The 26854-nt window shown below is 41.3% G+C and overlaps 1 protein-coding gene and 1 pseudogene across 4 annotated transcripts in view; one reads left to right on the plus strand and one right to left on the minus strand.

Moving 5' to 3' along the window:
• Positions 1 to 2121: 2121 nt before the first annotated feature.
• Positions 2122 to 26854, minus strand: part of larp7 (La ribonucleoprotein 7, transcriptional regulator) — a 48800-nt gene continuing 24067 nt past the window's right edge. For 3 of the 4 annotated variants that reach the window (XM_073043034.1, XM_073043035.1, XM_073043036.1), the window contains exons 10-15: positions 18592 to 18716; positions 16305 to 16464; positions 12803 to 12894; positions 12600 to 12648; positions 6105 to 6150; positions 2122 to 4594 (exon numbers count right to left, since the gene is read on the minus strand). In XM_073043034.1, the coding sequence (XP_072899135.1) occupies positions 4513 to 4594; positions 6105 to 6150; positions 12600 to 12648; positions 12803 to 12894; positions 16305 to 16464; positions 18592 to 18716 (554 nt within the window). In that variant the 3' untranslated portion in view covers positions 2122 to 4512. Of the gene's footprint in view, positions 12649 to 12802; positions 12895 to 16304; positions 16465 to 18591; positions 18717 to 26854 lie in introns of all 4 variants that reach the window. The other variant, XM_073043037.1, reaches the window with a different exon arrangement.
• On the plus strand, positions 6386 to 9928 carry LOC140725857 (uncharacterized; annotated as a pseudogene).

Here is a 26854-nt window from a genome sequence, read left to right on the forward strand (position 1 = left end):
TTAGACTACAGTTGTTTCCCATAAAGGTTTGGGGTGGTCACACTGTTCTTCAGTGCATTCTCTAGCATATATACCAGGCAGAGCCATTTCTTTATGGGCATCTGGAAAACCAACAAGTTTGAGGTAGACTTCCACTGTGTTGATGAACATCCAGCACTACTAGTTGTCCGTCTCAGTATGCATCCCAGGGAACAGCCCAGAGATCAGAGTCCTCTGTTAGGCAGTTGCTCAGGATGAACTTCAACATGGATCTTTAAAACCTTTTCCAGACCTACTACTTTGCAGATACACAGTCCAGAGAGATGCAGTTGCTCATTTCATTATATCAGCCATCTTGTGGGCAGCTGTGGGCGAGACGCTAACTGTGTAGGAAGGATCTGATGGCGGGCACCCCTCTGCCAATAAAACATTCTGCAAGGCGCACAGTACGTTTTATTGCAATCACTGCCTGACAGATTTGTGGTTAAAGACATTTGGCTATAAGAATATTTTTTAGTGGTTGGATACAACTGAATGGCTTGCTCTGCCATTTCAGAGGGCTTTTAAGAATCAACCACATTGCTGTGGGTCTGGAGTCACATATTGGCCAGACCAGGTAATGACAGCAGGATTCCACACCTAAAGGGCGTTAGTGAACCAGATGACCAAGGCTCAGGTCAGGAGCGTAATGGAATACTCACTCACCACTCACTTGGATGCGTGCAGCTCCATCAACGCTCAAGAAGCTTGACGCAATCCAGTACAAGGCAGCCCTCTTGATTGGCACCCCTTCCACAAGCATCCAAGCCCTCCACCATCGACAAACAGTTGCAACAGTGTGTACTATCTACAAGATGCACAGCAGCGACACACCAAATTTCCTAAGGCAGGTCCTTCCAGACCCATCTAAGGTGAGAACTGCAAATACCTGGGAACACCACCACTTGGAAATCCCCCTCCAAGTGACTCACCATACTGACTTGGAAACATGTTACCGTTCCTTCATTGTCACTGGGTCAAAATCATGGAACTCCTTCCCTGACAGCACTGTGGATGTACCTACACCTCAGGGGTTGCAGCGGTTCAAGAAAGCCACCTTCTCAAGGGCAACTAGGAATGGGCAATAAATGCTGGCTTAGCTGGTGATGCCCACATCCCATAAAGGACTAGCAGTATTGCCAGGACTAATTCAACACATCGTGTGCCAGTGAGACTAGATCCATCCTTCACATCGAAGAAATGTAGAACCTCTCTGTATTTAAATATTTGGACACATGCTCTAGGATCCACACAGAAAGATGGCTATCAGGATTAGGGCTATTTTGTGTACTTTTTACACACGTTCATCTGGAGAAATCCTAAGGATATGATCCATTTTGAATCTCCAGATGAAATGGGGACAGTGGGAATCACACCCATGCTACATACGGCAACGTGAAGAATACCTCACAGCTACTGCATGTAGATGTAATATTTTAAAACGTCTTGTCTTCCTCCGGCTAAAGCCCGGTGGCAAGGACTACCAGTTTTGTGAAGTGTAGTGAATCAAGTTTCACCTGGATAAAATAATTCAGATGAACAGGTACCGGTATATTCAAAAATCTAACTCTGTCACTAGACTTTCTTATACATCTCCAAAAGTGGCAAGATAATTAAACAGCTTTACTCCTTGGAGCACGGAAGATTGAGGGGAGATTTGACAGGTATACAAAATGATGAGGGGTATAATAGGTTAAATGCAAGCAGGCTTTTCCCACTGAGGTTGGGTGGGACTACAATCAAAGGTCATGAGTTAATGGTGAAGGGTGAAAAATTTAAGTGGAACATGATGGGAAACCTCTTCACTCAGAGGGTGGTGAGGGTGGAATGAGCTTCCAGCACAAGCTCAATTTTAATGCTTAAGAGTAGCTTGGGTGGTAGGGTATGTAGGGTTATGGTCCTGATGCAAGTCAACATAAGCAGGCAGCTTAAATGGTTCAGCACAGAGCAGACGGGCCAAAGGGCCTGTTTCTGTGCTGTACTCTTCTATGACTCTATGGCATGAAGTATGACAATGTAAGACATAAAGAGATATAATATCTCAGACCCTGATGCTTACAATATTTGTTTAAATCAGCCCATGAAGGAACTAACAACCTTGACTTTAAATCAGAATCATGTTTAATATCACCAGCATACATCATGAAATCTGTTAATTTAATGACGGCAATACAATGAAATACATGATAAACAAATAGACGATAAAACAATTACAGTATGTGTCTATTAAATAGTTAAGTAGCGAAAATAAAAACATTGAGGTAGTGTTCATGAGTTCAATGTTCATTTAGAAATCGGATGATAGAGAGGAAGAAGCTGTTCCAGAATCGACGAGTGTGTGCCTTCAGGCTTCTGTACCTCCTTCCCGATGGTAGCAATGAAAAGAAAGCATGTCCTGGGTGGTGAGGATCTTTAATAATGAACACCACCTTTCTAAGGCACTGCTCCCTGAAGATGCCTTGGATATTATGGAAGTTAGTACCCATGATGGAGCTAATTTTACAAGTTTCCACAACTTACTTGTATCTTGTGCAATATCACACCCCTCCCCATACCAGATGGTAATGCAGCCAGTCAGAATGTTCTCCACAGTACATTAGAAGTTTTTGAGTGTTTAGTTGACAAACCAAATCTCCTCAAACTCCTAGTGAAATATAGCCTCCAGTCATCTGTGGCATTATATATAGCGTACTAAACCTCTTCAGACAGGCCACTGAGTACAAGTAGTGCGACATCTCATTACAGTTGTGGTTGCACCAGCATCCTATATGTTGGCACAACTGGGGGGCTGAGATACAAGGAAAGACAAGTTAGGAAGAGACCATTTTCCATGGAGCAAAGGAGGCTGAAGTGACCTTATAATAATAGGCATCTGTTAGTCTCCTGAGACTATGGATTTGCGCCTTGGAAGGTTTCTAGGGCGCAGGCCTGGGTAGTGTTGTATGGGAGACCGGCAGTTGCCCATGCTGCAAGCCTTCCCCTCTTCACGCCACTGATGTTATCCAAGGGAAGGGCACTAGGACCCAAGAAGCTTGGCAATGGTGTCATCACAGAGCAAAGTGTTGTTGTGTCTTGCTCAAGGACACAACACGCTGCTTCAGCTGAGGCTCGAACCACTGACCTTCAGATCATTAAACTGATGCCTTGTCCACACGCCAACACAGTGACCATATAGAGCTTAATTAAATCATGAGGGGCACAGATCAGGTGGATAGTCAGATTTTTTTCCTCAGGGAAGGGGAGTTTAAAACTAGAGGGCACAGGTGCAAGAAGGGGAAGATTTGAAAGGAAACTGAGCAGCAGCTTTCTCTGCAGAGTTGGTGGTGAGCATGTCGAACAAACTGCCAGAGAAAGTAATGGAGACCCTGTACTGGTTTACTTTGGACCACCTCAATAGACTGTTCTACAAAGTGATCTATATGGAGAGAGTGCAAGACAAGTATTTCCACCATACCTCGGTACATGTGACAGTAACTTCAGGCATTTAGAAAGGTCCATGGATCGGAAAGGTTTAGAAGGACTAGACAAAGGCAAATGGGACTAGCTCAGGAAGGCACCTTGGTCAGCATGAATGAGTTGGGCCAAAGTGTCTATTTATATGCTGTCTCACTCCATGACTTTGACTTCTAGCGATTCATCAAGCCCCCTTTTTGCAAGTGGTTTTAATCTTCCGATCTCTTTCTCCCCAATGCATAATTAATGAGTTTACATTGTTTTGAACAAATTATAAATGTGTGCGGGAAAGTATACTGTCATATTAAAAAAATTTCAAATAAAAATGACAAAAAGTACTTTTGAAAATCATTTTGGCAGTTTTTTTCCCCCAACCTTAATAATTCAGTAGCATCTAGGGCAAACAAATAATTCCATTTGCAAGCATGCAACAGTAACATAGAAGCAATATTTTCTTCAAATTTCTATGAAATAAAACAAAAGAAAATGTTATGAAAGTGGCATCATAGATAAAAACAATTTGAGAATACGCCGTCATTTATTGAATTCATTAATTTATTTGGCGATACAATGCCGGACAGGCTTTTCCAGCCCAACAAACTGCACCGTCCAGCAACCACCCATTCAACCCTTAACCAGAGATAAACTCTGACATCTAGTTACATATATAAAAAAATTGGCAATCCACAAATAATCTGGAATCAAATATATCCATATTATGCATGTACAAATGCTTCAGTTGAAGAGACATGTTTGTGTTCAAGTGAGAGAATAGAGATACGTATTGATCACATTTAAAAATGTTTGACTAATGAAAGCAAGCCTCAAAACATCAATTGCATTGTAGTATCTCTAATTAAAACTGCGGAATTAACCAAATTCTTCTGATACAAAACTTTGTCATCATTTTCTTCAGTATGGCCCTCATCCAAATATGATCCCACATTCCTCCTGATGAAGGGTTTCGGCCCGAAACGTCGTTATTACCTCCTCCCATAGATGCTGTCTGGCCTGCTGAGTTCTGCCAGCATTTTGTGTTTTTTATGATCCCACATTACTTTCTTGATAGGGTTGTCTGGTGGCCTGCCCCAAGCAGTCTGCCGAAATTTCAGCCTTTCCTTTGCTAGAAAAGGAACTTATTGTAAACTCGATAGTGTCAGCAAATTGGACAAATGACTTCTATAAAAAGAGAACGCAGCTGCAGTAGGTTGAAAAAGCATAAAGTAGACCAGTACAGTTAAAAAAAAATTAAAAGTTACATCCATTTAAAAACATTAAAGCTCATTTCTACACTTATTATTTGAAACTAGAAATACAGAAAATGTATTTTATACACTAAATGAATTGGATATATAACATCAATTACATTTTATTTTTTGATTTCACGAGTAAGTTTGAATCTAGGAATTTGGGAGGTGTGAAAGAGGAAGTGGCTGTTAGCTGTGAAAAGCCAAAGATACACTTGCTTGTGGAACTGCATGAATGGTATTCCAATTAAGTATCTTCTGAAAGTAGATTAGTCACTGAAGTGCTAGTGGTCCTCATTCATCAAGAGGAGGTGGACCACATGCTGTGACTCAATTCTGCATTAAAAGTGCCTCACCCCATGCAGAGACAAAACTTGCATATTAAAACCTCACAGGGAGAGTTCTTTTAAAATGGTCACATCAAAATTCCCCACTTTAGGTGGCCTTGGGCAACTTTCCCTGCTGCTTCCTCTTGTTACATTTGTATACAGTGGGTGTATTTTCATCCTGCCCAGAGGTTTCTGAAGATCAACTTACTTTTATTTTAGGATGGCTGTCAAGAGTTCTAACAGCACAAGAAAGCATGTCTGACCTGTACTACACTTCAGGTAGGGAGAATGCACTGGAAACAGGGAAAATGCAGCTTCTGTTAACTATACCTACTGCAAATGGACATTAATCTGCACTCCTATGTCTCAATCTGCTAACAATGTTGAGCCACACTGAAATATTTCATATTCAATCCCAGGTCAAGGGTGACATTAGCAGGAATAGAAAAGACAACAATCTAAAAAACCTGAATATTACAGGGCAACTTTTGTAGGAAGAGTAGCTGGTTCAGGATATAGTTACTCTCCATCATGAATTATTTCCTTACCCTATTGGTGACTGCAGTAGCTGTGAACTGCAGGTTCAGATGGCATGGATACATGAATCTGTGCCCCAATAAAATGACAATTGACTCCAGGAAAAGGAGGAGCTGAAAAAGCCTCAAAGGACAGATTACATTTACATTCTAGAACTGATTTATGAAGCAATCTTATTGTTGGATATGTAAAAACCACTACCAATATATAGGAGAAATTTCACAACAGCCAAACAATGCTAAAGTGTTGGTATACAGTGCCTTGAAAATGGATTCAGCTCCTACAACTATTTCTGCATTTTACCTTCTCATCTTCTAAATCTAAAGTATACTGAAGTAGGGTTTTTTGAACTAACCTACAAAACATTGTGTACCGTATCAAATCAAAAAGAAAAATTCTCAAACTTGTCAACAATTTATTGAAAATGAAAAGTGAAAATTACGAGGCTGAAAAAGTATTCACCCCCTTTGAAATTTCTACGCTAACATTCCTCAGTTGCAATACTGTCTTACCAACTCACCAATTTGTTGGTGTAGAGAACTGGAGGATCATTTGGCTCCCTCCGTCTAAGGTCAAACGGTATGGTAGATTTTCAACAGACCAAACCAAAATGGAAACAAAAGAGAAGTTAGAGAAATGATAACAGAGAAGCACAAATCTGGGGGAGAATACAAGACTACCTCAAAAGCACTGAACATACCTCTGACCTTAGAATAGGCCATCGTGATTAAGTTGAAAAAATATGAAATGACAGCCACACTGCCTAGGTCAGGCCGTCCCTCTAAAAACAGTTGCCGAAGAATGGCACTTGTAAGAGAGGCTACTATGATGCCAACAGTCACCCTGAGTGAGCAGCAGAAGTCAGTGGCTGCAACTGGAGATGAAGTTCATGTCTCACAATCTTGAAGGCCGAGCCACTTTTCTTCCTCGCGCTCAGGCTATACGGCGTAGAGGCACGTCCCCTGGGTGGTGGATGGGGGATCCCTCATGTGAGGGGTGCACCGGATAATATGGAAGAAGGTGCCGTGAACCAACATAGCCTAGGAGAAGGAACTCAGATTACAAACCTGGGTAGATAGGACTCGTTAGCCTTGGATGGCAGCCTATCTAGGAGAGGGTAAACTCTGATTTCAAACCCGGGCAGGTGGAGCTCGTTAGCATGGAAATGCCATCGCCTAGGGGAAGGTGACCCCGACAGAAAACCTCTGGTCCTCCAGGTTGGGGGTTGTGCAATGGGCTAACAACCCGTCCATGTAAAACAAGCAATTGTTACAGAAACCATCAACAGATTGTCAACCACTAACCCAGATCTCGGGAAAAGCAGGGCCCCATTCGGGAGGCTGATGACGCGCTGCAACCAAACCCATCAGGAAGCTGCAGGGCTGACAACCCTCCTTCACCCGAGGAAAACCATAATGGAGGATCCAAAGCTGCTCTCATCTCCCAGAAGAAATCTATCCTAATCGGAACATGGAATGCGAGATCGCTTTGGGAGACAGGTAGGTGCGCACAGGCAGTGAAGGAAATGAACCAATACCACCTCACACTTCTGGGCATGTGCGAAACAAGGTGGAATACTTTTGGTGAGATCAAACTGCAGACGGGAGAAACTCTGCTCTATTCCGGCAAAGAAAAAGAGGAAGACCCGCATGAGGCTGGTGCGGCCCTGATGTTGTCCAAAGAAGCAGCCAGAAGTTTGACAGAATGGGAACCAGTGTCCCACCGTATCATCACAGCCAGGTTCGAGTCCAGATTCCAGAAGGTATCCATTATCCTGTGCTACGCCCCAACTAACAACACAGAGGAAGAAGAAAAAGATCTCTTCTACACCCAGCTTCAAGCAGTAGTTGGAAAGGTACCTAAGCAAGATATGTTGATCGTCATGGGAGATCTGAATGCCAAAGTAGGCAGCGATAACACTGGCAGATAGAGAGAGATGGGCCAGAATGGTTTGGGGATTATGAATGAAAATGGAGAACTCCGTACCGACTTCTGTGCCTTCAATGAACTGACCATTGGAGGTACCCTCTTTCCCCATCGACACTGCCACAAGATAACCTGGGTCTCACCTGACCATCAAACAGAGAACCAGACTGATCACTTCATAGTCCGCCAGAGCTGGAGAAGTTCATTGCAAGATGTGAGAGCCAAAAGAGGAGCAGATATTGGATCTGATCACCATTTAGTTGTTGCAAAGCTGAAGATGAAGCTGTCAGCCAAGAAGCAACAGAACACGTGAATAAAGTTTGATGTTAGAAAACTACAGATGGAAGAGAACAAGAAAGATTTCCACATCGCCTTGCAAAACTGCTTTGGGGCTCTTCAAATAGAGGAACAAGATGAGAGGACAGCGGAACATGTCTGGATTACCTTCAAGCAGGCCACTGTAGGAGCCTGCGAAGAAGTACTGGGAAGACCACCAGTCAACAGTAAACCTTGGATCAGGGACGAGACAGGCAGAAGGTGGAGGAGAGGAAAAAGCTCAAACAGGAGTTGAATCAGGCCAGAACTCGGCAACAGAAACAAATCGCCGCTAACAGGTACAGCATGATGGCCAAGGAGGTGAAGAAACAGCTCAGAAAGGACAAGAGGTCATACTTCAATGAAATAGCAGAGCAAGCAGAAACAGCGGCCAGTAAAGGGGACCTCAAGGCACTCTACATGACAACTAAACTTTTGAGAGGGAAGAAAAGCAATTTCAACAGACCTGTTAGAGACAAGACAGGCCATCTGCTCACTTCGGTTGAAGATCAGCTGGCGAGATGGAAGGAACACTTCCAGGAAGTATTGAATAGACCACCACCACAGAACCCACCTGACCTGGAGCCTGGAAACCCACTCAACATCAATATAGGTGAAATCACCAAGCAAGAAATTCAAAAAGCCCTGAAAAGCCTGAAGAACAGCAAGGCTGCTGGAGAAGACAACATTCCTGCAGAGGCATTGAAAGAGGGTGGAGAGGTTATGGTGGACCATTTGCATATACTGCTGAATTTGATATGGAGAACAGGAGAGATCCCATCAGATTGGAAGAAGGGCCTCCTTGTGAAGCTGCAAAAATCTGGAGATCTTTCACTGTGTGGCAAGTGGAGGGGGATCACCGTGTTGTCCATTCCTAGCAAAGTTCTCACCAGGGTCATCTTGGAGCGGATGAAAGACGCCATTGACCAGAGACTTAGAGATGAGCAGGCAGGGTTCAGGAAAGAGAGATCATGCATTGACCAGATAGCTACACTTAGAGTCATTGTGGAGCAGACAATAGAAGGGCAAACTCCACTATATGTGTGTTTTATTTATTTTGAGAAGGCATTTGACAGCCTGGACAGAAAGTCAATGTGGAGCATCTATGGTGTACCAGAAGAGATGGTGAATATCATCAAGCAGCTTTATGATGGTTTCTCATGCAGGGTCATCCACAATGGGAGACTGTCCGAAGAATTCCTGGTCACTACTGGAGTCAGACAGGGATGCCTGCTGTCGCCTCTACTTTTTCTTGTGGTACTCAACTGGGCTACAAGAACAGCTTATGCTGGCTCAGAGAGAGGCATCCAGTGGACGTTAACAGGGAAATTGGAAGACCTGGCATTTGCAGATGATCTCGCTCTTCTCTCACACCGGCTTCAAGATATGCAGAAGAAAGCTGATTCCTTGGGAGAGACCTCACAGCGAGTAGGCCTTAAGATCAGTCAGGAGAAGACCAAAGTTCTACGCATTAATAACAAACAAGAGGAGCCATTACGGATTGAAGGACAAATAGTTGAAGATGTAGACAAATTCACCTACCTCGGAAGCAAAATCAGTAAATCAGGAGGTACAGATGAGGACATCAGAGCAAGGATCGGAAAAGCCCAACACACCTTCACAACCCTGTGACCTGTTTGGAGATCTACTGCCATCTCTGTCAAAACTAAGCTCTGTATATTCGGCTCCAATGTGAAAGCCATCCTGCTATATGGATCTGAAACATGGAGAATCACTAACACCAGCTGCAACAAGATCCAGACCTTTCTCAACAAATGCCTCCGGCAGAACCTCCGCCTCAAGTGGTACGACAGAGTGTCAAACCTAGACCTATGGAAGAGAGTAAACCAAGAGCCCATTGTATTCCAGATAAGGAGGAGGAAGTGGAGATGGGTCGGCCACACCTTGAGGAAGAGCCAGTCGAATGTCACTCGACAAGCACTCGAATGGAATCCACAAGGGAAGAGAAGAAGAGGTCGCCCAAAGCAAACCTGGAGGCGTAGGCTTTTGGATGAACTGAAAGCCGCCGGCCAAACTTGGGAGAGCAGAAAGTGGAGGACTTTTGTTGAGGCCCTATGCTCCATAAGGAGCGAAAAGGATTAAAGAGCCACTTTTCTTAAGAACATATTTTGTGCATGTAAAAACACTGACTAAAAAAAAACGTATCCTTGCCCATAAAGACTTTGCAAGATGTTACTTAGAAGATACTGTAAAGATGTGGAAGAATGTTCTGTGGTTGGATCAGACTGAAATGGAACATTTTGGCCACAACACTAAGCGGTACATGTGGCGTAAATCTAATAAAGGGCATCAGCCAGGTAACACCATCTCAGTTGCAAAGTATAGTGGTGGCAGCATCTTGCTATGGGATGCTTCTCAACAGCAGGGACTGGAAATCTGGTCAGGATTGATGGGAAGATGAATGCTGCTAAATACAGAGAGTTCCTGGATAAAAACCTGCTAGCCTCTGGCAGAAAGCTTAAACTGGAGTGGAAGTTTGTCTTGCAGCAGGACGAGAGCAAACATGGAGTGGCTTCAAATGAGGAAAATCGATGTCCTTCAGTGACCTAGTCATAGTCCTAACTTTAACCTCAATGAACCTCAAGATTACCGTCCACTGTCACTCCCCAACTAAACTGGCACAGCTTGATCAATTTTGCAGTGAGGAATGGGCAAATCTTGCCCATCATGGATTACAGGAGTAATGGAGACAGGCTTTCCCTGATCGACATCAATGGGACTGCAGTTGAGAGGGTGAGTAGTGTCAAGTTCCTTAGTATACACATCACCAAAGATATCACCTGGACTGTACACAACGGTTGTGTGGCAAAAAAAAAGCACAACAGCATCTCTTCCACCTCAGGCGACCGAAGAGATTTGTCATCAGCCCCCAAATCCTCAAGGCTTTTTATAGGGGCACCATTGAGAGCATTCTGACTGCCTGTATGGGAACTGCACCAGCCTTGAACACCGGGCAATGCAGAGAGTGGTACGGACAGCCCAACGCATCTGTGGATGTGGACTTCCCTCCACTGAGAACATTTACAGCAGCCCGTGTGTAAAGAATGCCTGGAAGATCATCGGGGACACCAATCACCCCAATTATAAACTGTTTCAGCTGCTTCCGTCTGGCAAAGGGTACTGCAGCATTAAAGCCAGGACCAACAGACTACAGGACAGCTTCTTTCTACAAGCCATTACACTTTTAAATTCACGTCTGTACATTACGGAGTCATAACGCGAAGATTTTTACCCCCTCACGTTGTGGGGCAGATGTAAGATTTTTAAAAAATCATTCATTCATGTTGTGCAAAGCTAATAGAAGCTTAACCAAAAAGGCTACTGGCTGTAATAGCTGCGAGAGATGTTTCAACTAATTACTGAGCAAAGGCGTTGGGGGAGGGGGGGATGAATACTTTTTAAACTGCTGACAGCTCAGTTTTTGAATTTTTAGTTTTTCATTCTTTACAATTTTCCCTCTATTTTGGGCTCCACTCTGGAAAAAAGGAGTAAGTGATTCACAAATAAAAATTTTCAGTTAAATTGATCAAAATCCCTGTTTGCAATACTCATTTATGTGTTCAAAAGGTTGGGGGAAGAATACTATACAGTCACTGTAAGTAATTAGCTAGTTAGGTACTTCTCCACTGAACAATTGAAATTAAACCCTAAATTTACAGGCAACAGAACTGCCTCAATAGATTAGGCCTTTTCAAACAGAGCACAAAAGGAGTAATTCTAGGAATGCAAATTTTAATAGAATTGTGCTTATATTCAGACACCTTATTCAACAGAAATGTGAAAAGTGAGCATCTGATGAGGTTGCAGGTCAAAACGCTCCCATTCTGAATCCATGCCATCACCTGACATTAAGAGTGCAGCAGTTGGGGTTTATGCTCAGCCAACAGAATGCAAATATGAAATGAGTCTTTTTACTCTCCCTTTAACAGGTGCAATTTGTATGCTTGCATCCAACTTTGAGTCTTCAGTGTCTTCATCTTCAGCTGTTTTTCACAGGAAAACAGCAAGTGAGCATTAGTGAGTTATCAACTATTGAAGAGATCACTCTGGACTGTACAATCACACAACTGCATAGGTGTATTTTCAAAGAAGTGAGATTTTGCAAAAAGGAGTGCAACCCATGTCATTTCAGATATTGTACAGGTTAGGTCCTAAACTTGATTTCCTAATTGTTATTTTGCACAACATACCAATTAATAAAGTTTAAAACAGCAAATCTTTGGAGTTTTTACACTGATGGTCAGTGATTCCTACTCAAAAAACAAATACATTCTGTACATCTCTTCCCAGTCCACTCCAAATCTGTAAATCTGCCTTGACAAAATGCAAAACATATTTTTGACTTTTAAAAACAGAATCAAAATCTGTATCTTATTTACCCTAAGTTCTATTTCTCAAAGCAAAAATCAGAAACTACTGGGATCATACATCTAAAACATTATCTAACCGTCCTTCAGGATTAATCTAACTTAAATATCACAGCAACATTATGGAAAATGATTTGTAGATTTTAAATTGTGGGATTACAGCAATAATGAAAATACTGTAAGTTCAAATTTGTACAATCTATATATTGCAAACGTATTGCTGCATTTCTTAAAAGTATAACTGAACAACTTTTGGAATACTGTAAATAGTATTAATACACAGTATAAAATTTAAATTTTTTGGAAGTAGAAAATATCCTTTCAAAAGAAAGAAGATATTTTGGTATGACATTCCTAGTCTTCTTCAGAAAAAAGTATGTGCTTGCCAGCTTTGTGCGTCTTGGCCACGATAATCTTTTCAGCCTTGCCAATCAACTGCAATACAAAAAGGTTTTTGTTAAAAACGTATTCACATTTCCAAGCTTGCTGTGACAAAAAGGAAAAATACTTAAAATCAAAACTTTGCATTCATAAAGCTGCCACACTTTCTGAATGTACCCAGCGTATCAAATGCAATCACGTAAAGTACCTTCTCAGTGCCCCGCTTTTTGTCCCGTGGTCGGTTTAATTTTGCTTGCCTATCTACTAAGATCTTCTGCCAATAACGCTGCTCACCATCACCTGTTGACAAAAAGAAAGCAAACATTTCAGAATCCAATAATAATAGAGTCACAACTTAAATTGACTTCTGCCTTGTGGAGCATTTCTGTGCTAACACCTGAGAAATTTGTTGCACAGAATGAAACCAGTCAGACCACTATGGCCACGTCAACAAAACATGTGCTTTTGGGGGCTTCCTTGTACTTCCTAGCCCTCAGTTTGTAGTCTTGCAGATTCTTCAAGTGCACATCCAAGCTTTAAGTAAGATTTGGATTTCACGTAATTAGTCCTTCACTCTGACTATTCTGTGGATGAGAAAGAAATTTCCTCAACTCCTCGCTAATTAATTTAAATCCACACTTTAGTCGCCAACCTCTCTGATGATGTACATTAGTTCTCCCTGTAGAGGTCTTTCATTAAAAAAAAATCCAAATTAAAATTCTAACATAATCAAACTTTTTTCAATAATTCACATTTCTAGCCCTGGCAACCTGCTTGTAACTCTCCTGTATTCATGTTGTCATACCTCCCCATAAAATGGCAACTAGAATCCTATATAGAACTTAACCCGTGGACATCCATGCATTGGTTCACTAACTACCCTCTGCCTCATCTGTGCGGCAGAATCAGAATTTCCCACACTTGTCTCATTCACAATCTCAGAACCCATAAACCAGGACTGAAAGCAATTTCTCCTTGATTTGAGGAACTGTCTGAGAAGGAATTTACATTGTATCACAACTTTCCTGCACTTACAACCCATGCCTGCAATGAAAGATCTTCCTATCTTGCCAAATTTATGGATCTGCCAACATGTACTCCAAGACCTCTCTGTTACTCTATATGTTTGGTTTGCAGTCCATTTACTTCCTATAAAGCAATACCTAAAATCATGAATGGCTGTGATGCTTCATTCCCAGATGAGCTCAATGCCTCCCTTTGTGCTTGTGAAAGGGAGAATAAAAGTACACTTGTACGAATTCCTGCAGCATCTGGTGATCCTGTCACCTCTGTCTCTGAGACTGATGTCAGAAGAGGGTGAACCCTCTCTAGATTTCAGGCCCCAAAGATGTACCTGGTAGAGCTCTGAAATCCTGTGCCAACCAACTGGCAGGAGTGTTCAAGGACATCTCCAATCTCTCAATGATGCAGACAAGAGGTTCCAGCCTGCTTCAAGAAGGTGACAATTATGCCAGTGCCCAAGAAGAGCAGGGTGAGCTGCCTCAACAACTATTGCCCAGTGGCACTCACGTCTGCTGTGATGAACTGCGAGGAAGCAGCATCTATAGAAGACAATAAGCAGATGCCTCAGGCTGGAATCCTTCATCAGGACTGGAAAAAATGGGGAAGAAGCCAGACTTAGGGGATGGGGGCGGAGGGAGCAGGAGGAGTATAAGTGGCAGGTGACCAGGTGAGGGGTAACTTGGTGGGTGGGATGAAGTGAGAAGCTGAGAGGTGACTGGTGGAAGAGGCAAGGGCTGAAGAAGAAAGAATCTGATAGGACAGGAGAGTGGGCCAGGGAAGTAAGGGAAAGAGGATGGGCAGCAGAGGGAGATGATGCGTAGGTGAGCAGAAGAGAGGGGTAAGACAGCAGGTGCAATCTCACTGGCTCTCCAGTCAGCCTTCGACCACCTGGCCAATAGCAATACCTACATCTGGCTGCTATTTATTGATTATGGCTCAGCATTCAACACCATCAAACCCTCAGTACTAATCAAAAAGCTCTACACCAGGACCTCTGTACCTCCTTTCGCATCTAGATCCTCAACTTCCTCATTGGGAGACCACAGTCAGTGCAGATTAGAAATAACATCTCTTCAACACCGGTGCACCTCAAACATGCATGCTTAGCCGACTCCTCTACTATCTCCACGCCCATGACTGTGTGGCCAGGGACAGCTCCAAAGCCATCTATAAAATGGCCAATGGCACAACTATTGTTCAGATGGTGATGAGGTGGCGTACAGGAATGAGATAGTTCAGCTGGTTGAGTGGTGTCGCAACAACAACCTTGCACTCAATATATCAGTAAGACCAAGGAATTGATTGTGGACTTCAGCAAGGGAAAGTTGAAGTTTCACATACAAATCCTCATCAAAAGATCAGCAGTGGAAAGGATGAACAGTTTAATTCTAGGGTGTAAACATCTCTAAAGATCTATCCTGGGTCCAATATACTGATGCAATTAGAAACAGGGTATAACAGTGGTGATATTTCATTAGAAGCAGGAGATTTCAGAAGTCACAAAGGACACTGGAAAATTTCTACAAATATACTGTGGAGAACATTCTAATTGGTTGCATTACTGTATGCTTGGAGGGACCACTGAACAGCACTAAAAAAAAGCTGCAAGAAGTTCCAAAAAGCCAGATCCATTTTGGCCACTAGCCTCCCTGGCACTGAAGACATCTTCAAACGCCAATGCCACAAAAAGGCGGCATCTATCATTAAGGACCACCATCACCCAAGACATGCCCTCTTCTCATTACTACCATCAACAAAGTGGTGCAAGAGCCTGAAGACACACTGAAACATTTTAGAAACAACTTCTTCAACCCAGTCACCGGTTTTCTGAATGGACAATGAACTTTGAATCAGTATTTTCCCTCTTTTTTTGCATTACTTGCTTAGTGCGTGTGTGCGCGCACACACTTTACATATACACATATACATACTCCATATGGTAGTCCAATCTCAAAAGTATATAGTATATATTTCTTATTGCAATTTAGTTTTTTAAAAATTCTGTATTATATTGTACTGCTGTCACAAAACAAATTTTGTTGGCATATGCCAGTGATATTAAGTCTGATTCTAATTCTAAAGAGCTTTGCACCATGTTTATTCTTTTGTAGATAATTTTTATAATGCTTAAGGCTGATTTTAGAATAATAAATAACTTGGAGAAAATTAAATACTTTTCTCATTAGACACTCTAAATGTTTAGCATTTTCAATGTAACCCTTCTCAGCAAAACATTAAACGCCAGTGAACTGCATGCACATCTATAGATAGAAGTAAGGGCTTATCTAGTTTTGGAATTTAATCTGTTTACTACTCAAACATCCCAAGGGTTCTGTGGTACTTGTGATGTAGCTGGCTTGCCAGAGATCATATAATTCTACACAAAACAGGGTTGACTGCTACTTAAGCCTTTATGTGGCTGTCCTTTTGCAGGGAACATAAACTCTTATTTATATTGGGGGAGATGCACAGCTTCCACTCTACACTATCAGTAGTCAGCTAGCATTGCTGGGGAATGAGCCACATCATTCAGCATCCACCTTTCCTCTTATCTACTGCTCACCTTACTGCAAGCACCTTTTTATTGTTAATTCATGACTTCCTTAACATATATTTGAAACTGCAATAGCCCACAAAAATTCTGCATTAACTATAAGCACAAAAATATTTAAGTTATTGAACCTGACCTGAGAGAAGTTCAAGTTTCCAGTTGTATTTACTCTGTATTTCTCGATGTGCTTTCATTACAGATTGGGCATCTGCAGGAGTTTTAAACCGAGCATGTCCCTCGGTATCACCTTCAAGGAGGTCCACATACAAAACTTCAGACAACTTCATCAAAGCATCCTTCACGTAAAAAAAACACTGCATTAGAGAGAAGTCAAAGCAGTTTCCAAAGTCCACATTCACTTATGAACTGAAAGACAACTGCAGTTAGTCCTGAAGAAGGATATCGGTCTCAAATATTGACTGTTTATTCATTTCTATAGACGATGCCTGACCTGCTGATGTTCCTGCAACATTTTTTTTATATATAGCATTTTTCCCCTGCTAGTTCCATTGCTTTTTTCAGTTTTCTTCATTTTATTCTTCAAGAATCCACATTACTACTGGAATATCTCATCAAATGGTCATGTATTATTTCTGAGCGACTCTCATGCTGATGTCCAAGAATAACATATTCTTAATTTTGATGACTATGATGCAAAGTACTGTTTCTTAAATGTCTATTTTATAAGGAAACATGTTGAAGGAAAAGCCTTCTCTCAGCTCAATTTTATCCTCAAACAGCAATTATATATGTGAACTTTCAGAACAATGGACAGAAATCAGTATTGAAAGAATATTCTTGTTATAATATTGCCATTCCTGCCATTGGTAAAATTGACTGTGATTGCATAAAGCAGGGATTAAACAAACCTCAGTACCAAATCAGGCACTCATCACTTCAGCTAGGAATCATGGAGTCATACAGCATGGAAAAAGACCCTTCAGACACTGAACTGATGCCAACCATTTGCACTAATCCCAGTTTATTCTCCCCACATTCCTATCAATAACAATGGCCAATTACCGTAGCGACTTATATGCCTTTAGGAAGGGTGTGAAGACTGGAGCGCTTGGAGAAAACCTGTGCAGTCACAAGATGATTGTGCAAGCTCCACATAGGCAGCACTACAGCTCAGGATTGAATCCTGTTCACTGGAACTGCGAGGCACCGCTGTGCCACCTGAATGGAATTAAACCAAAGTGCTAAAAACACTCAGCAGTTCAATAATGCAAACAGAGTTCATATTTCACAAAGCACCCTCCTTTTAGTTTTGCTGTCTCAATGAAATTAAATTCTAAGGTCAGTGCAGGGAGCCTGTTTTCCCAGCTGAAGGGTCTAGACCCAGAAGTCAGTCTAATGGCCTGATGCAGATAAATCACTCAGATGAAATCTTTGGAATTCACTATCCCAGACAGCTATGATGCCGAGTTACTGAGTTCATTCAAAACAGACAGGGATAGATCTCTAGACATTAAGGGAATCACAAAAAAGTACAGCACAGAAACAGGCTCCTTGGCCCATCTAGTCCGTGCCAAACAATTTAAACTGACTACTCCCATTGACCTGTCCAGGGACCATAGCCCTCCATACCCCTACCATTCATGTAGCTATCCAAACTTCCCTTAAACAATGAATTCCAGCTTGCTTGTACCACTTGTGCTGGCAGCTTGTTCCACATTCTTCATGGCCTTCTAAGTGAAGAAGTTTCCCCTCATGTTCTCCTTGAACTATTCACATTTTAGTCTTAACCCATGACCTCTGGTTATGGGGAGTATGCAGGAAAATGGCCCCAAGGTAGAAGTTTAGTCATGATATAGCTGAATGACAGAAATACTAGCCTTTACCTAATTCTCAAAATGTCATAGGACCTCAGCAGGTCAGACAGAATCTATGCAGAGACCTAGACAGTTAACATTTTGGGTCAAGACGCTTCATTTTTTGAGTTTGCTCTTAGGAATTATATTTATCTTCTTATAGCTTACATTCATTCAAAATCAATTTGTTTGATTTGTCTTCTATGATCAGTAATTAGATTTCTATGGGTTCCAACACAGACACCATGACCTGAATAAACATCTTCAATGTCATAAATTTTCTCTGACTGCAAGGATGGTTGACCTAAATGAGTCAACCTGAAAGATAAATAATTATTTTTATAAAGTCAACAGCATGGTGTGCACAAGATGCATTCAGATTTTCTGAGGGAGAAATAAAAGGGCAGTTCATGAAAAGCTACCAAGCTTTTGTTTTTATTAGATGTTAACGTACTATGGAAAAAGACAAAAAATCATTTTTACTTAAAGGGTAGAAATAGATTAAAGATCTACAAAGTATCATAGAAACAACACTTACAAATGTTACAAGACAAAAGGTTGTCCCAAGAATTGGATCAAAGAAAGTCTACCTCAAGGGCACACATATACCTTGATCTGTTTCCTGCCCAGCAGGGGTTCAGTACTGGTGATCTTCACAATGACTCCACTCACAAACTGTGGCCCCAGGGTGTTAACCTTCACAGAGGGACAGGTTCCTTCATCGTTAACCTTTGCTATAGTAGGAGAAAAGAATAATGTGGCCTTCGTCAATAGCTTTGAAATTCAAAGTACTTTACAGTAACACATTCAAAGAATCTATCAACCCAACCCCTTCTTTACATCCCAGCACAATTTCAAAGTCTTTTGTTTTGCAAAACTATTTGCATGCTAATTCACTAACTCTTCCAGATAATTAGACTCAGAGAATGCAAATTTTGCAAACTCTGAAGATTACCCTTGAATGCTCCCCAGAATCCCACAGAACTTTTCAAGTGATTAGCAGAGCCATGTAACACAGGGTTTTCACGTTTGATCGTGGGCAACAGTTGATCAAATGGATGCTCAGGTATAATATGAGTGAGTATACCTGCTAGTATACCATAAAGGACCTGGATCATGAACATAACCAGACGTACTGTACTTGATGATATCTAGATATATTGTCCTGATGAAGGGCCTTGGTGCAAAACATCAACTGTTCAGTCACTTCCATATAGACGCACCCTGACCTGCTGAGTTCCTCTAGCATTTCGTGTGTGTTGCTTAGATTTCCAGCAACTCCTTTGTTTATGAAACTGCTCTTAATCCCCATCTAGAAATATTTTGAAAGTGATCTCAGGCTACATCCACACTAGACCGGATAATTTTGAAAACGCCGGTTTTGCATAAAAACGATACGCGTCCACACTATGCGTTTTTAAAAATACCTCTTTCCATATTGAAACGGAGATTTCAGTGCATCTCCTCCTACTGTGCATGCGCAGGACACATCTACCAAAAACAAGTGACATGTTTGGTGCCGAATCTCGGTGTGAAAGTGCGCGTTTGTGTAGTTACAGACTAGAAAAACTTAAAACGACAGACAGCTGTTGGCTCTCGCGCAGAACTTAAAAGTAAAGAAAAAACAAATACTAGAGTGTACGGAGGCAACCGACAGGGAGTTCACGGACAGATTGACCCGGCTGATGACGAACATTGAAAAACTGACTAACTCTGTTGCATTAATATAGCACCTTGTTAAGTGTATAAAACATGTCTGCATCAGTGTTATCTTGTATTTCCATACAATGTTACATTAGGCTGTTACACATCTAGTGTCAGAGAAGTACTTGCATGAATAGGTAAACTACCTTCATACAAGCAAGGACAGAAAACAGGGCAAAGTGAGTATATTTATTCAGTAAGTTATGGGTCTAAGTATTTGGTGAGTACACTTCTAACTCTTCTGGCGTCAGTCTCATTGCCGTCTGTTCTGAAATTGTGAGGCTGCGTTCAAGAAAACAATGAAATAGCGCGCTGCCGTCTGACAGCGTTTTCAGATTTCTCCGGATACCTCGTCCACACTGCTCCGGCCAATCCGGCGTTTTCAAGAATACACACTTTGAAGAGCATTTCTACAAAACTCTGGTTTCGGGGGACAAAAACGCCGTTTTAGGGTGGACGAAGGGTAAAAATGAAGAGAAAAAGCTTTGGTTATGGATTTATCTGGTGTAGTGTGGACGTAGCGTCAGTTATAGACAAAGCAGCAAGGAATTGAGCTCTCTGGCCCATGAGGATCAACAATATCTCATTAACACCAGTCTTACAATAACCACAATAGATTCTGTAAATACAGGTAACTGGTTTCATCACCCACTGGAAAGGATCGGAATAAAATTGCAGAAATTCATCACGGGCACTAGCCTTACCAGCATTGAGCACATCTTCAAAAGATGATGCCTCAAAAAGGTGGCATCCATCATTAAGGACCCCCATCACCCACCAGGACATGCCCTCTTCTGATTGATACTATCAGGGAATGGTACAGGAGCCTAAAGAAACACACAAGAATTCTGAAACAGCTTTTTACTCTCTGCCATCAGATTTTTGAATGGATAATAAAGCTACGAACACTAAATAAATTTTTTACACCTTCTCCTCTTTTTGCAGTACTTATTAAATTTCATTTTAATATATATTTGCAATTTATTGTTTAATTAATATGTATTGTAATGTACTTCCACCGGAAAACAACAAATTTCACGACATACATCAGTCAGGGCAAGTCACACCTCACGAGCCTGTCTGACATTTTTGAGGAAGTGATAAAACAAGTAGATGAAGGTAGTTTGGTGGATATAGTACATATAGTTTTAGTAAGGCATTCACCAAGTTTCCCTATGATAGGCTTATTCAGAAAGGTAGGCATGGAAAGGCAGAGTACATGGTTAATAACAGAATTCTTAGCAATGTGAAAAAACATGTCGATAGATTCTTCAAAGTTGCCACACCAGTTGATAAGAGTGTTGGCTTTAATTAGTTGAAAAATTGAGCTTGTGGTCAAAAGTGTTCACTTGGAAGAACTCCTGCATAAAGGACAGGTCATGTGGTAAAATCTGCTAACTGGGATGTTCATAGTTAACAGGACCAGGTACATCTTTTACAACAGCAGACACAGACAGAATCTTAGCATGTAGTAAAATCTGGTACCCAAATACTTTGGATCTACCCACCACTTGATATAGCCTCACATAAACACAAATGAAGGCTCCATTGAGTACATTTCTCCCTCCATTCTGTCAACCTTTGCATCGTGACCCACCAGTTGTTTCATTGTGGTCCTCCAGATAAACTAGAAAATATCATGGATGGCTACCAAGACAGAAAAGCAAGGGACAGGATGTCCCAGCAACAAGTACAGCAGCCCTGAAAGCATACTGCACCAGATTATCAGGTTCTTCCTAGTTTTTGACACAAAACACCATTTCCACTGACGCAATTTTTGTTTTACCTTCCTAATGTTGTTACATGCCTCAGCCACTCTGAACCAGACCCCAGTACCTTTAGGTAGTCAGATCTGATGGAGAAGGGGGCATTGGACTGGTTGGGTCAGTTGCCGAAGAGCATGGTCTCGCCCTCCCTCGGTTGCTCTGGCTAGCAATGCCAATTCAGACTGGTTGCAGGTGCTGATCAGTCTGCGACCTAGCGGTGAGCAGAAGATGGTGATGTCAACAGGGATGTTTTGACATGTGTGCCTCCACTGCTTGGCAATGTCACCCCTTTTATGTCCTTGTTCTCGCTTATAGATTTGGCCAAGAGCTCTACACAGCACACAAGTCAGGGGAGAGTTGACAATCAGCCTGCCTTCAGACTCGACGGGGACACTGACTGTCTCACATCCATTATCAAATCATGTCACGTGTCTGTTTAAAATCATCTCAAGGACACCATGAAGTTAGCTTGTACCTTTTTGTATACACGGATCTATCAGTTGGAGGTGCTTACCTCTCCAAATGTAATTATGGCGGCTACTAAGATCAGGACAGGAGAGAATGTTCAAATTAACCCTCTAGTTAACAAAAGCACCATCCAAACAACCTCCTATTGTGCACAACTGAACGACAGACAAACTTCTCTAATAAAAAACAAACTTTGATAAAAGATTTCAAATCCGACTGTGATCTTGTTTAGTTTAAATCAAGATAACTTCAGAGTTGAAAAGATAACCTCATCTGAGTTAATTTAACTTACTGAACAAAATACAGGTTTCATTGATATCTGGCAGGTAATTCAAAGGCTACTTAATTACAAATCTTTTCTGCTTGTAGAGAGTTCTATTTCACCTAACAAAGGAGAGTGTTTACGTTTTAAATGACAGGTGTACATATTTTACTGGGGATTTTGCTTTGAAATAGTTGAGATGGTAAACAAGAGACAAAATAAAAGTTGGCAACACAGGCACAAGACAAGCTGAACTTTAAATTAAAATTTCAAAAAAAAAATAGAATTATCAGAATATCTTAAAACTTTAGAGAGCAGACCCAAAATACTACTTTTTTTCTGGATAAAATCAGTGAAGCTCAAACAAGAAAGCTAAGAAACTAAAGGGAATGTATGTATGGGTCTTTAAATTGGGAGTGGGAGCAAATTTCTTATTTAAATTCACCAAGCCAAAGTCTGCTTATGCAACTTCCTCAAAAAAGAATCAAACTATCAAAATTCAGTGTAATTAACTTGTTTTTCTGAATGTAAAACTTGACTCATTTGCTTCATACAAAACATTCCCAGTTTTTTTTTTACCCATGACTCCTAGGGAAACAGCATTTGAAAGACCTTACTGAGATGTATAAAATCTTGAGGGGCACAGAAAAAGTGAATGCACACAGTGGTTTTCCCAGGGAAAAGGGAACCAAAAACTAGACAGCATGGGTTTAAGGTGTGAGAGATAAAGTTTAAAGGGATGTGAGAGGCAACCTTCATATTGAGGTTGCTGAATTTTTAGAACTGCTAGGGGCAATAGTTGAGGCAGGTACAATAACATCAGAATCAGACTTTAATCGCCAAGTACCTATGCACATACAAGGAACTTACTTCCGGCAGATGTTGTCTCTCTGCTCATAACAATAATAATGATAAATATAAATGAAAATATAGATTATACATACAGGTAGTGCAATCCAAGTAATAGTTAGCCGACAGTTAACCGGCATTTGAAAGACATTGGATAGTACATGAATAGGAAAGGTTCAAAGCAATATGAGGCAAACACTAGCAAATGGGACTAGCAAAAGCAGGCACTGTGGTCATGATGGATGAGTTTTGAAAGAAGACTTGTTTCCATGCAGCATTACCCTATGATTAGCTGGCTTTACTTTGAGGACTCCTGTGGTTTCAAGACATTATCTAAGCATGGACATCATTGCTGAGTTTAAAATGACCCCATCTTAAAATGGAACGCAAAGAGGTTCCAATAGAGACTAAAGTCCAGAAATAGTGATGTCAACAAAGTGATATTTACTTTGCTATTGTATTCATTTAAATCTTTATTAGTGGGCTGGCATTGTATCTCCAACTTATGCCTCTCATGTTTGTGGCGTACCGAAGATGCATGCACACCTAAAGTTTACGGAACAGCCTTCTCCACATTTGGTTCGACCTGGGGGACTGTTTTGAGTGCTAATTCCCGGTGGCCAACCATTTTAATTCCTTCCCCATAGCCATTTCAACATTTCAACATGACCACTTTTGCTTTGATGAAGCCACTCTCAGGGTGCAGGAGCATTGCCTCATAGTCTAGGTAGCCTCTAACCTGATGGCACGAACATCGATTTCTCCATCTGGTAAAAAAAAACCCTTCCCCATTCTCTCTCCTTCCATTCTACTCTGGCTTCTTACCTCACCCCCCAACCACCCGCACCTCCTCCTTCCCTTTCTCCAATGGTTTTCCACAGTTCCTCCAGCATGTTGTGCATATTGTGTATACGCACACCTCAAGCACCGTAATGGTTCAGGAGGGCAGATCACCACCCCCTTCAAGGGCAAATAAGGGTGAGCAATTAAATGCTAGCTCAGCACGTAAAGCCTACATCATCCTAATGAGCATGTTAAAAAAATGTTCACTGGAGCAACGTACAGTGGGATGGTTTTGGTGCCCAACCCACTTTCTATCTGTTTAACTGAGCCAGGGCAGAATGGAGATTTTATGGGGAAACACAGAGAATGCAAGTCAATCAACAACAGTGGCAGGAAAAGATGAAAAAGGACGTCTCGGGTCTGAAATTTTAGAGCCCTATATATTACTAGCTTTTATATTTAGCAGAATTAGCTAGAAAAAAGCCTGCTTTATCCTGCTAAAACACAATGAGGTTTGTACATATGGGCATCACAAATGTAATATCAATATTTCTTTAGCTTCAAAGTGTTCCCAAATATCGAGATGCCAGCAAGTATAAGAAGATGAACTCGATAAGTTTAATATTGAGCAAGTTTCCAGAAGTTATCAATTCTGAAATGTTTAGATGTCTGTAATCTCATCAATGATGGCAATTTTAATTGCATTACAATCACAAATGTAGTTACCACCTCTGGCAGTCTGTGGAGAGATAATGGCAACAACTTCACATTCCTCACACTTTTAAATTAGTTTGAATTATTACAGTCAAGCTGTTGCAGTTGAAATTGCTCAGACCTGTTTGCTTGTGGTAAAGACTTAAGACAGTTTAAACATATGTAAATTATTATTCTTTGCTGCCCAAGGGAAAAAAAATCTGATTGATTTGTTTTATTAAATTTGCGGCAGCACAGTGGACCAGTGGTTATCACAATCACTTTGTAGTGACACATATTGGGACTCAATTCCCTCTGCTGTATCATTGTACGTTCTGTCTGTGATTGCACGAGTTTCCTCCAGATTCTCCAGTTCCCTTGTACATTCCAAAGACTGTCTCAGAGTGCATTCCATTTTCTATCTAGTAATCTATCCTCTCTTTTATGCCCACCAACTCCACAATGATCCTCTTAAGTAGCCAAGGAACCAACCAACATGGCTTTGAGATATGGGAGGAAATTGCAGCACCCAGGGGGTAAAGCACAAGCTCATAAGAACATGCAAAATCCACCCTCAAAACTAGAATCCAACTCAGATCATTCGGAACAATTTTACACCAATGCTATTTACTAAACCACTGTGCTGCCTATTAATTGCACTGGGATTGATTTGCGAATTTGAAATTTGCATTCCAACATAATCTTCCATGGCAGGAAATATCTAGAAACAAACTTGTAATATCAGAACAGATATGTTAAAATATATCTTACCGATAGGTACAATATTAGATCATAATAGACGATACATCTTATTGTCTCCCAAGCTTTGTGCATCTCCAAATGGAATCCCATTCTTAGGATACAGTTGCAAATACTCAAATTAACCTTCAACTACTGTAATTTGTCAATACTAATGGGCATTAGATCATATCAGATTGTCATGTGTTGCCAATCTAACTTTCATTAAAATAATTAGGCAATAGTCAATAGGCTGCTCTGACTGTAACCTCAGCAACACACTTACTCTTTTAACTTTTAAAATTCCTTGATCATCAACGATCTATGAACCTTAAAAATATTCAGACCCTACTTCCACGCATTGAGGAATAGATCAAGTCCATGCGGGGCTCCTCTGCGTCTGAAGGTCAGTAATCCCCACTGCTGGGCCGGCTGGCGCTGTGAATGAAGTCCAATGTTATCAATTATCATAGCCGGTGGATCATGTGGCCGAGGGCAGCTGAGTCAACAGGTTCAGCATTCTAGCTTTCAGTTTTGCAAATGTTCCCTTCAGTGCATACTGTGCCTCAGCGCTCCTGTGATCTGTGGATTATTTGTATTTCTCCCTATATTCCACCAGATACTTTGCTTTCCCCCACCCACTAAAAACGTATTGGTAGCCAAATAACGACAGTAATTACTAACGCAGATCTTGATGCATATGAAAAAAGGAAGTTACAACGCTACAAGTAAAAATGGAAGGGGCATAGGACTTATGCATTTGCTCTGCTGGAAGCAAGCAGGAAACACAGTTTCATTCTGCATCACAGTAAGAAAGTTATGTTGTGACATCATTTCTTGAATAGAGAACCCAATACCAAATGCAGTATCACCAAGGTCTGATACATGCCCTCCCTGGTTTAAGCATTTAATTCCTCTAGTAATGGACAACACCAATCTATTGGCTTTCCTTATTTAATGTAACTGCACACTAGCCTTTTAAATCATGCATTAATCATGTCAAGCTCATTAAATTAGTAATCAAATGTCCAACTAATCTATGTGTCTAGACTATGTTTATAATCCTTCTATTCCCTGCACATTCATTTGCGTATGTGAGAGCCTCTAAAACACCCCTATCACATTTGCTTCCACCACCATCCCAGGCAGCACATTCCAGGCATTCATCATTCTTTGTGAAAAAAAAACTGGCCTTGTATGTATTCTATGAATTTACCACCTCACCTTAAATGCATCTCAACCCTGGGAAACCAACGGCTACTCTCTCTCTCTCTCACATATAATCTTATAACCACGATTACATTTCCCCTCAGCCTCTGCTGCTCCAGAGAACACAACCCAAGTTTGTCCAACATCTTTTTATAGCATTGCCCGCAAATCCAGACAGCACCTTGGTTAATTCCTTCTCAATCTTCTCCAAAGATAATTGGGCACCTAGACCTGAATGTACTATTCCATATGAAGCCTAACTAGGATTTTATTATCAGGAGAAGATCTGCAGAAACTGGAAATTCAAAGCAAAGCACACAAAATGCTGGAGGAACTCTTGCACGCCAGGCATCATCTATGGAAAAGAATAAACAATTGACGTTTCAGGCCAAGACACCTC

Source organism: Hemitrygon akajei, chromosome 4 (genome assembly GCF_048418815.1).
Source record: "Hemitrygon akajei chromosome 4, sHemAka1.3, whole genome shotgun sequence".
In the NCBI taxonomy this organism is placed as follows: domain Eukaryota; kingdom Metazoa; phylum Chordata; class Chondrichthyes; order Myliobatiformes; family Dasyatidae; genus Hemitrygon; species Hemitrygon akajei.